Source organism: Mustela putorius, unplaced genomic scaffold (genome assembly GCF_011764305.1).
Source record: "Mustela putorius furo isolate JIRA1106 unplaced genomic scaffold, ASM1176430v1.1 tig00004007_pilon_pilon_pilon, whole genome shotgun sequence".
Classification (NCBI taxonomy): Eukaryota; Metazoa; Chordata; class Mammalia; order Carnivora; family Mustelidae; genus Mustela; species Mustela putorius.
The window spans coordinates 11,759,248-11,776,029 of record NW_025422145.1 but is presented as its reverse complement, the minus strand read 5'-3'; the positions used below and the strand labels follow the sequence as shown (position 1 = coordinate 11,776,029).

General features: G+C 51.8%; 1 protein-coding gene across 2 annotated transcripts; it reads right to left on the bottom strand.

The window, feature by feature from the left end:
• Positions 1-1,124: 1,124 nt before the first annotated feature.
• On the bottom strand, positions 1,125-16,602 carry SEPTIN12 (septin 12). 2 transcript variants are annotated; one of them, XM_004750445.3, is made up of 10 exons: positions 15,863-16,602; positions 10,805-10,989; positions 8,065-8,190; positions 7,902-7,983; positions 6,203-6,340; positions 5,934-6,051; positions 5,750-5,845; positions 2,559-2,655; positions 1,605-1,656; positions 1,125-1,514 (listed from the first exon to the last, which is right to left on the bottom strand). In XM_004750445.3, the coding sequence occupies exons 2-10, from the start codon at positions 10,965-10,967 to the stop codon at positions 1,307-1,309; spliced, it is 1,080 nt and encodes a 359-aa protein (XP_004750502.1). In that variant the 5' UTR covers positions 10,968-10,989; positions 15,863-16,602; the 3' UTR covers positions 1,125-1,306. The 2 variants fall into 2 exon arrangements, with proteins under 2 accessions (XP_004750502.1, XP_004750501.1); XM_004750444.3 differs by lacking the exon at positions 15,863-16,602 and adding an exon at positions 11,406-11,640.
• Positions 16,603-16,782: the final 180 nt, after the last annotated feature.

The window sequence follows — 16,782 nt, the reverse complement described above, 5'->3', positions numbered from 1 at the left end:
TGGGGGAGGGACAGAAGGAGAAGGAGAAAATCCTCAAGCAGACTCCCCACTGAGCCTGGAGCCCAATCTGGGCTTAATCCCAGGACCAGAGATCACGATTTGATGTGAAATTAAGAGGCAGATGCTTAACCAACTGAGCCACCCAGGAACCCTGAGAAACACAAGGTCTAATACAATCTCTAAATACAATTGCGGAGCCTCGCCTTGTGCTGGTAGATATCCCCCACCGTATTGCCTGGGGCTATGTTGACCTCAGGAATGTGCTAAATCCCTTTGTGGCAACACACTGCCTCTGGGATGCTGGTGTGGATAGTGTGGGTCCCCACAGGCCCCGGGGAGTTCCATAAGCCTGGTTGGCAGATTTGTGAATTGGTGGGGTGAACAGCTATGAGGCAGGCAATCTAGGGTTTGTTCACTTAACAGCCGGTCCCGACCAGCTGTCATGTCCAGGATGAAGCTGATATAACTGTCCTTACAGACCTCCCAGCCTGAGAGGGAGACTTACCTGAAAACAAACCATGTGATACATGCAGAGCAGGCAGACAGTAATCAGCCTGGGGAAGTCATGGAGGGCATCGTGGAAGAGGCAATTTCCAGTTCGTGGGATGGTTAGGTTTCAGTGTCAACTTACCTGGACCAAAGGATGGCCAGACAGCTGGCAAGATCTTATTTCTGGGTGCACTTGTGAGGGTGTCTCCAGAAGAGATTGGCTTGTGATTCGGTAGACTGAGTAAGGACTGCCCCTCCCCGCTATGGGTGGGCATTACCCAACCTGTTGAGGGCTCTAAAGGAGCAAAAAGGCAGAGGAAGAATGAATTTTCTCCCCCTGCTTGAGCTGAGACAACAGTCTTCTCCTCATGCTGGTCTGCCTGGGCAGGGCAAAGAGGAAGACAGGAAGGGGAGTTTGGGGAAGATAGCTGAAGACGGGGACTTTTTAAGCATTTATGATGCAGGGCCTGGCCCTGTGTGGGGAAGGAGGGTTGGCAGACCGCGGCAGAGCCTGATTTGGAACTTGGCTCTGGTTCTGGGGCGAAGGGGTTTGTGGTCCAAGGTACATGCTCCCAGGTCTTCAGGACTCCCCCAAGGCCCTGGGGTCTGACACCGTTATTTAAAAAAAAAAAAAAAAAAGAACTATGCTTTTATTTGATGATAGCTCAAAGAAATCATCTAAAAGGATGCCTTTTGTTTTCCAAGCACAGCTTTTCATAAAAAGCAATGTCCACCTTTAATACATGCTCTAATACATAGACTTGTGTTGGGGGCTGCCGAGGACACTGGGAGCCCCGAGGCCCGGGCGCCCTGGTGCTCAGCACTCCTCGTCATCTTCAGAGTCATCCTGGGCCTGCTGGCACACCTTTGATGGCCGGGGGGTGGCCGGGGGCCCTCCAAGGGTCGGGGCCAGGTTCACCCAACCAGGCCCGCGAGGCAGCTGGTGGCTCTCATTCAGTCTGCAGACACGGTAGTTCTCATAGTGGACATTGTGGGTGATGTCCTTTAGGTCTTGGAGGTGGGAGCTGGGAAATGGGCAGCGGTTAAGCCCAGGCCCTGCTGCAGCTTCCCCCTGGGGTCCCCGTAGCCCCCCTGCCGGGCTCCCCCATCCTCACCGGATGAGCAGGTCTCTCAGGAGGGGAAACTCACAGTGCGCCAGGTTCTCCACTGCAAGACAGAACACGGTGCGCTGGCCCTGCCCTGCCCGCTCTGCCCTCAGTGCATACCGAGTAAGCGCCTGCTGTATGCTGTGTACCCCCATTATCCACCGCATCCCTCCCCCCACATTTCTCACTGTCTTATCCCACCTCCCATTCACTCGTTCATTCATTGCTTTGTTCCCCAGTGCCTGGTACTGGCGGTTCCTAAAAGAGGTGAATCAATGAATCCACTAACCATTATTGTATCCTTAATAATTACTACATTACTACTTTACATTATATACCATATATACCATGTATATTACATCCTTTTAGTAATTATATTGGTAAATTGCCGGCTCAGGCCCTGGCTCCTCCCCCTTCACTTCCCAGTCTCCACCCCAGGGAGGCCTCCCTCTGCTCCCTCAGGCAGCCCTCTCTCCCACCCCACTTTGTCTCATTGTCTCATCAGCTCTATGAGGACAAGAACCCTGCCAGTCCTCCTTTCATTGTATCCCCTCAGGAATCATAGATAGTCTGCCTGGCACGCAGTAGGCCCACAGTAAATTCTGGTGAGTGCCTAGGGTATCTTCTGGGTGCTGGCCATTGTGCAAAGCAGTGGCCTGGCCTGGCCCACCACCTTCCATGTGCAGATGTGCAGTTCATCTACTGCACCAAAGCAACTGACTATGACGTTGATGTTGTCATCATGCCCACATTACTGTGAGGAAACTGAGGCTCAGAGAGTTGGGGAACTTGCCCTAGGCTTCCCAGCTGTAAAGACGGACTTGGTCCCAGGTCTGTTTCCTGACTGTGGGCTTGCCCACTCTGGGCCCTTCGATAGATGCTGAAGGTGCCAAAGGCAGTAGGATGTGCCTGGCTTTTCACCCTCCCCCTCACCTGCATTCTCTGCAAGGTCCCTGCACTGACCTTCAATGATGCCCCACTTGGTCTTCCGGCCCAGGACACACCTCCCATTCACCAGGTGCTCTCGGTCAGCCCCGACCACAGCAAAGGGGATCCGGTCCTGCAGGAGACGAAACAGAAGGGTTGGCCTTGCCTGGGAGGTGGGGAGAGAAGTCACTGTGGGAAAGGCACATTGTCCTCTGTAGAGAGAAAAAAAGTGGTAGAAGGAGCACAGAGATCTAAAGGCAAAAGACACGGGGCATCTGGCTGGCTCGGTGGAGCCTGGGACTCTTGATGTTGGGGTTGGGAGTTCAAGGCCCACATTGGGTGAACAGATAACTTAAAAATAAGATCTTAAAAAAAAAAAAAGTCACCAGGTACAAAATCTCATCAATGGCTCGGTTTCCTCATCTTGTCAAGGGGGAGTCAGGACGGCACATGCACAGGCTTTGTGAATGTTTGGGAAGTTTACCCAAGGCCACAGTAATAACATAATCTTGCAGATGGCCCATCTCTTACCTGGGAAACAGGAGCTGTGACCACCTCCATCAGTTATCGTGAGGTTAAAAGACACAGGTTTGTAACCCAGGGCTTGGCAACCTACAGTGAGCGACCCAGATTCAGCCATGCCTGTTTTTCCACGTGGAAAGTCTGTCGGCACGCGGCCCATCTAGTCATCTGCTCTGGTCCAGGCTGCTTTCCTGCTGCCACAGCAGACAGTGGGGGCTGTGCAGAGACGGCGTGGCCCGCAGAGTCTAATACCTTTATCATCATCTCGGCCCCTCACACACACACAAAAAGACATTTGGGGGTGCCTGGGTGGCTCAGTGGGTTAAGCCTCTGCCTTCGACTCAGGTCATGATCTCAGGGTCCTGGGATGGAGCCCCACATTGGGCTGTCTGCTCAGCAGGGAGCCTGCTTCTCCCTCTTGCTCTGCCTGCCTCTCTGCCTACTTGTGATCTCTGTCTGTCAAATAAATAAATAAAATCTTTAAAAAAAAAAAAAAAAAGACGTTTCCCGAGCCCTGCTGAAAATTCTAGTTGTTCACTTGCTTGTGGTCGGAAGTGGAGAAGACTCGAATCCATAAACTGCAAAGTGCTGTCCAGGGCTTTGTTTTTTTATTTCTCTGAGAGTTAATTTGAAATGAGGAACAACACGGACGCTAACAGCAGCGAGCTATCTGTTGCACACTTATTTGGCGCCAGCCTGTGGCAAACCCTCAATGAATGTTTGGTGTCTGGATGATTTACTGAGATGTCAGGTTTGTTCTCCTTGTACTTCCGGTTCCATTCCAGCTGTGGCCAGGCTGCTGCCTTCACAGGCCTTGGGGCAGAAACCAGATTGTGGTAGAGGTCGAGGCTCTCTTAGTGTTTCAGAGGAACTCCTGTTCATTGGAATGTATGGAGACACTCGGTATCAGCTGGGAAGGAGGGCCTCCATGTGCAGATGTGCGGGTTGTTTACTGTACAAAGGCAACTGGCCTTGAGGCTATGTAGGGCCGCTGCCCTGCAGGCTAGAAAGGGTCCCCTGGGGAGGGAGTCAAGTCTAGGGTGATGGATGATGGATGATGAATCCCAGGCCTTACCAGGGTCCTTTGTACGATCCAGACAGACAGACATTAGATGTACTGCAAGGACAGCAAGGTGGGGTTTTGGAGTCCTAATTCACTTGATTTGGGGAAAAAGAAGATATTAGCTACTTTCCCCCTCCCCCGCTCCTTTTTTGGAACATCTTTACTGAGATAGAATTCCTGTATCATAAAATTCACCCTCTTAAAGTTTCAGCGGCTTTACAGGTACAGTTCACAAGACTGTGCCCCCATCCCTACCATCTAATTCCAGAGCATTTTCCACCATGCTGAGAAGAAACCCCACTCCCATTAGCAGTCACTCCCCATTCCCCTCCCAACCCCCAGCCCCTGGCAACAACCACTAACCTACTTTCTGTCTTCGTGGGATTTCTCTGTTTGGGACATTTCGGACGGAGTCCTGTCATGTTTATCCTTTTGTTGTCTTGCTCCTTTCAGTTAGTTTCATGCTTTCCAGGTCTATACACGTGGGAGGTTTTCTTTTTTTTTAAGACTGAAGAATATTCCATTGTGTGAACGCACCACGTGTGTTTCTCCGTTCATAAGTCAGTAAGACACGTGCATTTTGTCCACTCTTGGCCTACAGCAAGTATTTCCGCCAGGAACATCCGTGTACACATTTTTATGTGAACATAGGTTTTCATTTTCTCTCCGGAGTGGGGCTGCCGCTGGGAACTCTGCTAACTTAGAGCTTAACCTTTGGAGGGACTGCCACATTATGTTCTGTTTGGCCTTCCCGCCCGGGGCGTGTGCAAGTTCAACTTGTCCACATCCTCACCAGCACTCAGGATTGCCTGTCATTTTTTTTTTTTTTATAAAGATTTTATTTATTTATTTGACAGAGAGAGATCACAAGTAGGCAGAGAGGCAGGCAGAGAGAGAGGAGGAAGCAGGCTCCCTGCTGAGCAGAGAGCCCGATGCGGGACTCAATCCCAGGACCGTGAGATCATGACCTGAGCCGAAGGCAGCGGCTTAACCCACTGAGCCATCCAGGCGCCCCTGCCTGTCATTTTTGATCACGGACGTCTTAGTGGGTGTGAAGTGGTATCTTGTGGTTTTGATTTGAGTTTCACTTATGACAGGTGTTACAGAACCGACATCTCTTCGTGTGCCTCTCGGCCATCTGTTCAAATTCTTCGGGGGAATGTCCGTTCAAAACCTTTGCCTAGGGGTGCCCAGGTGGCTCAGTCGGTGAAGCAACCAACTCTTGATCTCAGCTAAGGTCTTGATCTCAGGGTTGTGAGTTCAAGCCCTGCCTTGGGCTCCACACTGGGTGTGGAGCCTACATAAAAAACCAAAAACCAAAAAACTTTTGCCCATTTCTAAAGTGGGTATTTATCTTATACTGTTGATTTGTAAGAGGTCTTTACAAGTCCCTATCACATACATCATTTGCAAGCATTTTTTCCCGTTCTGTGGGTGGTTGCTATGACCCATTTCTTGGTCACTTTTTGAGTCTGTGGATATGTGGAGGTTCAGACCTGCTAGGAGTATGTGCCTCCCACCACCCACCCACCCCACCCCCGAGCTGTAGAGAGAGATGACTCTGCACATGGGAAGGATGAGTGGAAAGAAAATCACCCAGCCTCGGTCACACCAGCCTGCCCACCCCGTCAGGGCCTCCTACCCGGATCTTGCTGTTGAGGATCCTGTCGTTGATGTCCTCATCGAAGCATTTCTGTGGGTACACCTCGATGCAGAGGGTCCTCAGGTTGTGCTGGATCTAGGGATGCAGGTGACCTCATCTCATCCTGTGTACTCTGCCTCCTCCTTGCCCCCACCGACCCCATCACCCTGGACGCCCAGATCACCCTGCGCCTGAAGCTCTCTCGCTCCTCAATGGTCAGGCTGTCAGCCCGGGCAATCACGGGCACCACGTTCACAGTCTGGGACAGCCGCTGTAAGAATTCAATGTCCAGGGGCCGCAGGCTGCTCCGGTGGGGGTGATGGCAGCAGTGAGTATGAGTGGGGGTGGCAGCCCCCAGCCCACACTGGGGACTCTCCTTCTTCCACCTCCTCCTCCTCCTCCTCCTCTCCGTCCTGGGTAGGGGCCCTCCCCCAGCAGGCCCAACAACCTCACCAGTGCCCCGTGGGCGGCACGAAGTACACGCAGCAGTGCACCCGGGTGTCGGGGATGTGACGTTGGCGGGTGATGAGGATCTCCTCCTGCAGATACTGCTCATACTGTTGGTTGATGTAGCCGAGGATGGGGTCCCAGCTGGGGCCGCAGACGGACTAATCTCAGAGCCCCACCCCTGGGAGCCCCACCCCATTCCCCTGCTAGGAAGCCCAATGGCCCTGGTCAGCCCAGGACGCAGGACTTTCAGTCCTGTACAACCCAAGGCCCTTGGTTACCCAGGCACCCTCCTCCTACTCCCCGGAATCATCAGAGAGGCCCCCTGCTGTGCTCAAGCTGGGGCCTCAGCTTCCCTGCTCCTGAAATGGGGACAATATGAGCACTTACACTTTGCAGGGGTGTGGCACTGAAAGAGCTAAACTGTCACAGCCCAGTTCATTGCCACAAGGATCTCCGGTGTCCTCTCCCTTTGTCCCTTCTGCCCTGGTTGAGCTATTGTCAACACAGCACCCCAAAAGATCCTTTTACGAACAGGAGTGGGAGCATATCCCTTCTCTGTCTACCCTGCAGTGGCTCAAGGAAAGCCAAACCCCTTACACTGCACTAGCAGGCCCAACGCCATCCCACCGCAGTTTCCTGCCTAGCCCTCTCCTCCTCCTCTCCCTGCCGCTCACCACACCAGCCTTCTGCCAACAAACCCACCACAGGGCCTGTGCATGTGCCACTATGCCTTGAACACTCTTCCCCGCGTTAGCACGCGGCTCGTTCTCGCATCTCCTGGCAGTCTACCCAAGTGTTTCCTTATCTGGGAGGCCTTGCTTGATCATTCTGCTTAAAACTGCAATTCTCTGACTGCTCCTGACCCTTTCCACTTCCAGAGACGTCCTGCCTGGATGACAGAGCTGAGGCTCTCCCCATGTATAACTGATTTACTGTGCTCACTGCTCCACTGCGCCACGACAATGTAAATTTCAGGTTGAAAAAGATGTTCATCTGTTTTGTTCATTGCTGTGTGCCTGAGTCTAGAACAGAGCTGGCACACAGGACGTGCTCTCCAAGGCACCCTGTGCAGGCCTGGCTTCTTGGGAGCACCGAAGGAGCAGTCCCACCGTCTCTGCTTCAGAGGTCCTGCACTTGGCTGAATGTTCTGTAGTGGTGGTTTCATGATTCTTCATACTTTTTTGAACAAGGAGCCCCACATTTTCATCTCTCTGGGTCCCCCAGATTATGCAGCCAGTACTGATTGTGTGTGTGTGTGTGTGTGTGTGTGTGTGACCAACCACTGTCACGGGGTTGGGGTCTCATCAAGAGCTTAGAAGCACTCTGCAAGGTGAGTGTCAACATCCCCAAGTGACAAAGAAGGAAACTGAGGCATGGAGAGCTTCCATGAGCAGTTCCAGGTTACATGGCTGGAAAGTGGTCTAACCTGGTGGTCCTGGCGGTGTGGGCTTCTAACCCCTACTATACCATAACCTCGATTGAGCAACTATTTTGTATGCTAGCCAGCAAGCTCTGACATTCCGTACTTAACTCCCTTCAGTCTTGGAGGGATGGTTGCACACACCCATTATACAGACAAACAAACTGAGACTCAACGATGCCACAGCTGGGTTAGGTTGCTTCAGGGCTGGGCTGTTTCCCAGAGGCCAGAGGGGCAGGGGCAGAGACCACCAGGGCTCGGCCCCCACTCCCAAGGACTCACCACTTGTCATTGTTGATCTGGTCCCCGAAGCCGGGCGTATCGGTCACGGTCAGCTTGAGCTTCACGCCCTTCTCCTCGATGACTGTGTGGGGAGAGCAGAATGGAGTGAGACTGGCGGGGGTGGAGTGGAGTGGGGTGGGGAGGGGGGTGGGAGGCCACTCACTGTGTGTCACCGACTGCAGCTTCAGCGTCTGGGGTATAGGCCTCTCCAGGTCCAGCGCGGTAGACTTCCATATCTTGGACTTGAAGAGGGTGTTCACCATTGTGGACTTGCCCAGCCCGCTCTGCCCTGGGGGTAACCGGGGGACAGCAATGGTGGGGCACTAGTTTTAGGCAGTGCTTCTCAGGCTCTTAAATAGTTTTAGAAAGTGAACTGTTTTGTAAGCATAACATACAGAGAAGTGGGTAATATCGTCAGGGTCCCCCTCAATGGTAACCCCCCCTTCTTATTGAGGCAAAATTCATATGATTAAAAAAAAAAGAACCATTAGTCACTTAAAGTGAATAATTCAGTGGTATTTAGTACATTCCCAGTGTTGTGCACCCATCCCCTCTGTCTGGCTCCTGTGAAAAATAACCCACGTCGTGGGGCTTAACTGACTGAGCCACCCAGTCGCCCCCCTCAGAAATGTGGTCTTAACTCGTGGGTCAGGAATTTTTGGGCCAGAATCAATGAGGTTTGGTCACATGGGGCTCTCCATCCCCCAAAGAAAAGGGAGGTAAACCACCTGGGACCCCGGCTTGTCCCCTAAGGGAAAGCAGCCTTGCCTGGAACAATCCTTTCCTTTTACTGATTTTCCTTGCACCGCCTCCCTCTGCATTTCTTATAAAAACCTTCCAAAACGACGACGACACAACAACAACAGCCCCAAAGCCTTACAGCACAGCCCCGTGGAGCTCCCCTCTACTTGTTGGATGGGATACTGCCCGACTCATGAACCATGTAATAAAGCCAATTAGACCTTCCAACTGACTAGGGTGAATTAAAAATTTTTTCTTTATTTGAAGTAGGCTCTGGGGTGCCTGGGTGGCTCAGTGGGTTAAGCCTCTACCTTCAGCTCAGGTTATGATCTCAGGGTCCTGGGATCAAGCCCTGCATCAGGCTCTCTGCTCGGCAGGGAGCCTGCTTCCTCTTCTCTCTCTGCCTACTTGTGATCTCTGTCAAATAAATAAATAAAACCTTAAAAAAAAAAAAAGAAATATTTGAAGTAGGTTGAAGTAGGCTCCATGACCAGCATGGAGTCCAATGTGGGGCTTGAACTCATGACCTTGAGATCAAGACCTGAGCTGAGATCAAGAGTTGGACACACGACCAACCGTGCCACCCAGGCACCCCCGAATTTTGTGTGTGTGTGTTTTAACAAAAACAAACACTTGCAAAAAAGTTTGCAAAAAACCCTAAAACAAATCATTTGCATTGCCCCCGAAGAAACCCCACAGTCGTTGGCAGTCCCTTCCTGTTCTCCCCCCGTGGTCACCCTTGGCAACCATGAATCTGCTTTCTGTCTCTGTGAATTTACCTTTTCTGGACATTTCCTACAAATGCAGTATTTGTCCTTTTGTGTTTGGCTTCTTCCCCTAAGTATCCCATTTTCAGGATTCATCCATGTCATACCAGCTGTGGGGGCTTTGTTCTTTCCCATGGCTGAATAATGTTCCATCACAGGAACAGACCACATTGTGTTTATCCATTCAAGCTGATGGGCAGTTTAATGCGTTTCACAAATTGAACAGCTCATGGACACAGAGAGGGAGCACATAACTCCCCACAAGCCCACTCATGCCCCGTCTCAGTAGCTATAAGCCCCAAGACCCCAGGGACAACTGCTTACTGCCCTGACTTTCGACAGCTGGGCAAGGTTCTGCTTCCCCTTGTCTTAGGGAATCACACAGCATGTGCGCTCCTGTCTGGCTCCTTTTGTTTGATGCTGTTTGGTGAGATACACCCAGACTGTCTGTTGTTGTAGTCAGTCCATTCTCCCTGCTCTGGGGGCTTCTCAAACTCTGCGGACCACACCTTGCAGGAGGGAGCACCTTGCTTCACAAGGACACACCTTTGTGTAGCTAATGGACGTGGTCCTTAGGGATGAGCTATCCTATCTGGGGGTCACACTTGGCTTCTGTCACCAGCAATACGGCAAAACAGAATTGAGCTGTGTGATCTGCGGCAAATACAAACCAGATTTTGCAGCCCTGGGTTTGCCAAAAAGAATGCAAAATGTCTCATGGATCATTTATTACATGAATTACATGTCAGGTCATGATAGCGTTTTGGAATAGTCTGGGTTACGTAAAATAGGTGGTTATAATTAATTTCTCCTGTTTCTCTTCACTTCTTTAAAGGTAGCTACTGGAAATTTAAAAAATGATGGTACATAGCTCCTGTTATATTTCTGTTGGACAGCACTGCCTTAGAATGGTACTCTTCATGGGTGCTACATGCTCCAACCTTTTATGTTCTGTTGTAGCTAGTTTGTTTTGGCCTACAAAATTAATTTTGCATATGTAAAAAGGCAATTCTGGAGGACCTCCTTAACGCCAGGCCCTGTGCTAAGCCGGATGAGGAAAGGGGGCAGAGAGGGGTCGGGGACGGGGCACAAGGTCACCCACTGGTAGGTGTTAAGGGCTGGGACCAGGATCTGGGTCTAGGTGTTCACCACTTCCTGCCACAGCCTCCCCTTTCATTGCTCGGTTTGGGTTTGACTGGGGCTTTCTGGGTAATTCTTGTCTTTTAATGCCTCAGGGTTTCTAGATCTTCAACTATGACACCTGGTAAGGGACCATTATCAGGCCCTTTATGGATAGGGAGACTGATGCTCAGACAGGTGAATGATGTGCCCAGGGCCCATAAGGTTGCACTCATTGGTCTGTCCTATGAGTCCCCCCGCCCCCCGCTCACTCACCTACTACCATGATGTTGAACTCAAACCCCATCTTCATGGCCTTGATCTTCAGTTGGTCCAGCACGGCATCAATGCCCACATAGCCAAGCGTCTCGTAGGGTGGGGTCCTGGGGCTGGAGGGTCTTGATGAGCAGGGGGAGGGGGACTGTCTCATGGGTTCCATGGGGCCAAGGACACAGCAATGCCTGTCATTCAGGTGGGTGGGAAGAAGGGGGTCACTGGGGCCCCAGAGAGAGACCCCTGGATTCTCATTTCTGGACTCTGGCTCCTGAGCTCTGTTGCCAGGCACCCCCTACACATGATACCCCAAAATCTACCCATCCTCCACATCTCCATGGCTCAAGGGCCTTGGGGTGAGGTTCCTGGAAGAGCTGCCTTTCAAGGGAGGCTGAACCCTTCCCTGAGATGCACAAGCCCACGAATCTGTTCCTCCCCCACCAAACCCCTCCCCCAGCTTCTTCCCACCCCCACCCATGGTCCAGGCAGGATACTTGCTCGGCTACTCCCCACCACCTCCTGCAGAATGTGACCAGCCTGGCAAAGCCCAGGGTCTGGACCCGTGGTGACAGAGAGAAAGGGAGAAGCAGCTTTTGTGTGGCACCTGATGACCTTGGGACTCTGAGGGAGCTTCAGGAGGCTGTTTTGTCCTGGCAGACCCTGGTGAGTGTGGTGAGGGAGATGGGACAGGGTGACAGTTAACTGAAGAATCCGAGCTCCACCCCTTTCCCCTCAAGGAGGTGGGGGGTGAGGCGGGGGCTCCTCTACAGCAGGGAGCTGAAGTCAGGGACAGGTAAGATCCTCCAAGGTCCTTTCTGAAAACTACCCTAAATCCTTACAGTGACCCCTGCTTCCTGTTATATATACAGGAGCCCAGGGCCTCTGGGCAGTTCCCTCACCCAAGGTCACCTAACTGGGCAAAGCAGGCTTCAGCCGGTCCCTCTGATTTCCAAATTCATATCCCTTAACCCCTCTGCTGGGAGAAGCCAACCGGTGATCCATAGCCGGAAAGCAGAATATCTGTGTGTCCTCTTCAGTCTGTCCACTGCTGGTGCTAGCCCTGAAAATCCAAAGACTGATCTAGGAAACGGGTTGCCCCACACGTAGTCTGCGTATGTTGCTCTGGGGGCTCTAAGGTAGTAGCTTGTTTAATAATCATCTCGGCACCGTGGAGCCGGCGCTGTTACACCCTCCAGTTTACAGAGAGGGTCTGAACCAGGTGTTCAAGGTCACCTAGTGAGGAAGCGGAAGGGTGGGTGGGATCTGAGTCCACGTTCTCACCTTCTAACGCCTCTTCTCTTGTTCACAGGAACATCTAGAATTCCAGGGTGTCTTAGAGAATGAAAGCCCCGGTGATTCTGGTCCAGCCCACAGCTGATGAGCTGCCCTCTGTAGCTGGGCCATGAACTCTCCAGTTTGCCGTAGTCCTCACCCCTCCCTAAAGTGTCCCTGATAAGATGTTTCTTATACCAAGAGCTGGCTCAGCTCTTTCCCACCTGTTTCCTGGCGTGCGAGCAGTCCTCAGTAGTGCTGGCAAACATTTTCTCTGAAAGCCTGTGTGTCATAACATCTCCGTGGCATGTACCCTTCAGCCCTGTTGTCTGAGTGGGAAAGCAGCCACAGACAGGCAAAGGGTGTGGCTGTGTGGCCATAAAAGTATTTACAAAAGCAGGAGGCGGCCTGCTGACCCTGCTCTGCCTACGGGAACTCACCCAAGTCTGCCCCAGTCCACTCACCTCCACTGTCCTGAGCCCCAGCCAGCCTTCTGTCCCTCTCTACCCAGGCCCTTCTGCTCCCCCACCTTCTATACATCTATAAGGCAGAGGCTCAAACTTCACCTTCACAACTTGAGGCTGGGCAGGGCCTGTGGCGGGAGGACTGAGCAGAGCCTGCCCTGGAGCAGAGAAATCTCTCAAGCTGTCAGTCCCCAGCTCTGGAGGGATACAGGAGCCTGGCTTCCTCCTCAAAGCGAATGAGAATGTTATGTGTGGACGACTGAACAGTAATGGGGACTGCTGGACTGGCCCTGAGCAGGAGGAGATCTGGCCTCTGGAAATGTCCCTTAAGGAAGTAAGCCACTCTGGAGAGAACACCCCTCCCCCTGCCAAAAAATCACATGTGAGTGGCAGTAGGGTTCTGAACAATTTGTGGGGGGGAAGCGAGGCTCAGTAGGTGGCCACTCTCACTGCAAACGAGATGATCAGGTTTACAGAAAGCAGCAGTCACCTGCAAGGTGCCCTTGCCTATGCAGATTGCGAAATGCCCAGGGTAAAGTGATCTGAGCAGTATGAGCCTGGCCGCTGAGCCCAAAGGTATACAAAGAACAGAAGACTGGGGGGGATCACACCCACAATTTGGGTGAGTAACACACGGCCATCTAGTGTGTGTTTCCAGAGCGTCTCATCGGGCTAAGAAGTGTTAATGTGGATTATTCCGTTCGGTCTTAAGATGAGAAGGGGGATGCTATGTATATACCCATTTTACAGAAAAGGATACTGAGGCAAAGATGATCAGGGATTGTGCCCCAAGATCACACACCGGTGGGCAGTAAGGACTGAGAGCAGGATCCAAGTCTGGGGGGTCTAACCCACGTGAAATATGTCCTGCCACATGACCCCCCCATCATTGCTCTGCTTGGGTCTGGGGGCTTTCATGGGGGTTTTTATTTTTTAACAGCTTAAAATGTCCCAGATTTTCTTTAATGAAAAGGTCTGGGGCACCTGGGTGGCTCAGAGGGTTAAGCCTCTGCCTTCGGCTCAGGTCATGATCTCAGGGTCCTGGGATCGAGCCCCACATTGGGCTGTCTGCTCAGCAGGGAGCCTGCTTCCTCCTCTCTCTCTCTCTCTACCTACCTTCCTGCCTACTTGTGATCTCCCTCTGTCAAATAAATAAATAACATCTTAAAAAAAAAGAAAAGAAAAGGTCTTACCTCCCCACCCCCACCATGGGGAGGTCTTACTTTCATAATGGGAATGAAAAACAAGAAACAAGGGTCTGGATGGGAAGTCTAAGGGTCAGGGGGGAGAGGAGTGGACAGAAGGCCTCTTGCCCACCCAGCCCAGCCAAATGGTGGGGGGACAGGGGCCACAGCTGCAGGCCCCAGGCGGCAGGGGCAGAAGGAGAGAATCTGAAGCAGATTCTATACTAAGCACAGAGCCCGAGGCACGGCATGGAGCTCACTTTGGGGCTCAATCTCACAACCCTGAGATTATGACCTGAGTTGAAATCAAGAGTCAGATGATCAATCAAATGAGCCACCCAAGAGCCCCAGTGCTTTCCTCTTTTTAAAAATTGAGGTAAATGGTGGCTCGGTCGGTTAAGCATCTGCCTTCGGCTCAGGTCATGATCCTGGGGTCCTGGGATCGAGCCCTGCATCGGGCTCCCCACTCAGCGGGAAGCCTGTGTCTCCCTCTCCCACTCTCCCTGCTTCTGTTCCTTCTCTCGCTGTCTCGCTTTCTGTTAAATAAATAAATAAAATCTTTAAAAAAAATTTGAGGTAAAGGGGCTCTGGGCTGGCTCAGTCAATAAAGTGTGCAACTCTTGGACTCAGGATGTGAGTTCAAACCCCATGTCAGTGTAGAGCCTACTTAAAAATAAGGAAGTATAGGCATCTGGGTGGCTCAGCGGGTTAAGCCTCTGCCTTTGGCTCAGGTCATGATCTCAGAGTCCTGGAATCGAGCCCCGACTTGGGCTCTCTGCTCGGCGGGGAGCCTGCTTCCCCCTCTCTCTCTGCTTACTTGTGATATCTCTCTCTCTGTTAAATAAATAAATAAAATCGTTTTTAAAAAAATAAGTAAATAAGTAAAATTGAGGTAAAATTCACATAAAATTAACCATTATCTGTTCTTTTAAAAAAAGATTTATTTACAGAATACCTGGGTGTCTCAGTCCTTAAACGTCTGTCTTGGGCTCAGATCATGATCCTGGGGTCCTGGGATTGAGCCCTGCATCAGGCTCCCTGCTCTGCGGGAAACCTGCTACTCCCTCTCCCACTCCCCTTGCCTGTTTCCCTCTCTCGCTGTCTCTCTCTCCATCAAATAAATAAAATAAAATAAAATAAAGATTTATTTAAGTATTAGAGAGAAACAGTGGGGTGCGGGAGGATCACAGGGAGAGAATCTTCAAGGAGATTCCCTGCTGAGCATGGAGCCCAACTCGGGGCTCAATCCCAGGACCCCAAGATCATGCCTTGAACCAGAACCACGAAGTCGGACGCTCAACCGACTGAGCCACTCAGGCACCCCCTCTCCCAACGTTATCCGTTCTTTCTTTTGAGCAGATAGGTGGCAAACCAGAATTGAGTGCATTCACAATGTCATAATGCCACCACCCCTGTCCTGTTCCCAGACATGTTCATTACCCTAAAGGACACACTAAACACTCACTCCCTCCCCCCCACCCCGAGTTCCCCATCCCCTGGCTAACGCTAGTCCCTGGATGTGCCTGTTCTAGATGTCTCCCAGAAACAGAACCCCACTCTGTGTGGCCCTTTGAGTCTGGCCTCTCTCACCGTGCGGCATGTCTTTGAGGGGCATCCGTTTTGTGGCAGGTGTTAGGACCTCATTTTTCTGTGTGGCTGAGGAAGGGCCCAATATGGACAGATCACATGGGCTGTTCCCACCTTTTGGCTCTCGAGATGAGTGCCGCTGTGAAAACATTTGTGCCCAAGTCTTTGAGAACCTGTTTGCAGTTGTCTTGGGTCTACACCTGGGAATGGAATAGCTGGGCGTTTGCTATCACCGCATGTGACCTTTTGAGGCACTACCTGAATGCTTTCCATAGTGGCTGCAGTGCTGTCTCCTTTGGCAATAACACTCCGGTTGCTTCAGAATGACCCTGCCTCTTGCAACAGGGCTTGGAGACGTCGGAATGGGATGGAGGGGTTGTAGGGACCCAGGGCAGGAGACCCTAGAATATGGTGGTCAAGGGCTCTGGGGTCTGAGTGCCTGGGTCCCAGTTCTGGCTTCTCTGCTCACTCTGGGTATGGCCGGAAGGATCATGCCCCCCCAAAGATGTTTTCATCCTAATCCTTGGAACCTTGGAGCAAATATGTTAACTTACCCAGCAGAAGGGACTTTGCAGACGTCATTCTGATCATGAGGTCATCCTGTGGGCTGATGTCATCACAGGGGTCCTCGTCATAGGGAGGCCAGGAGGGTCGGGGCCGGAGAAAATGAGGCTGGAAGCAGAGACCCGGATGGACGAAGGGACAGGCATGGCCACTAGGAGCTAGAAAAAGCAAGGAACAGATTATCCTCTAGAGCCTTCAGAAGGATCACAGCCCTGCTGTTGTTTCAGACTCTGACCTCCAGAACCGTGAGACAATAAATTTGGATTGTTTCAAGCCGCTAAGTGCAGGGGTGATATGTTCTAGCAGCAACATGAAATGAGTGCATCAGGTGTGTGACTCGAGCTGGTTGCTAGACTTCTCAAGGCGGCGCCTTTCCTATCTGTATGTGGGGAGAACGGGAACAGCCCCTTCAGGATTGCCACAAGGACACATCTGGTAGTGGATGTACAGCAGTCTGCTTGGTCTTCAGCCTAGCTGAGACGTTGTCCCCTGCTAGACCACAAGCCCCAGAAATGTGTCCACTTGGGGCAGGGCCAACCTCAAGTGCTGAGCAGTCTTGGGCCCTTGGTGGGCCTGGGATGTGTGTGTGCTGAAGGAAGGGAGAGTGAGAGCTGCCTCTGTGGTCAGTGTCAGGCCCGCAGGTCCCCAAGTCCCGGGGGAAGAGCTCGTTTGAGAGGACAAGCATCTTCTCTTCAGGATTAATGTGAAGATTAGAATACAGCAAATACGGACACAGAAGACTTCTAGTACGGTGCTGGTAAATGCCACCTGCATTTGGATGTGGAAATGGAAAGGGATGTGGGATGTGGAATGGAAACCACCTTTCCCTCCCTCCCGTCTTCACTCATGAAGTCCACAACGGCCCAGGGCACACTGTGTTCCAGGCTGCTTGTCTGATCTACTGAAAAAA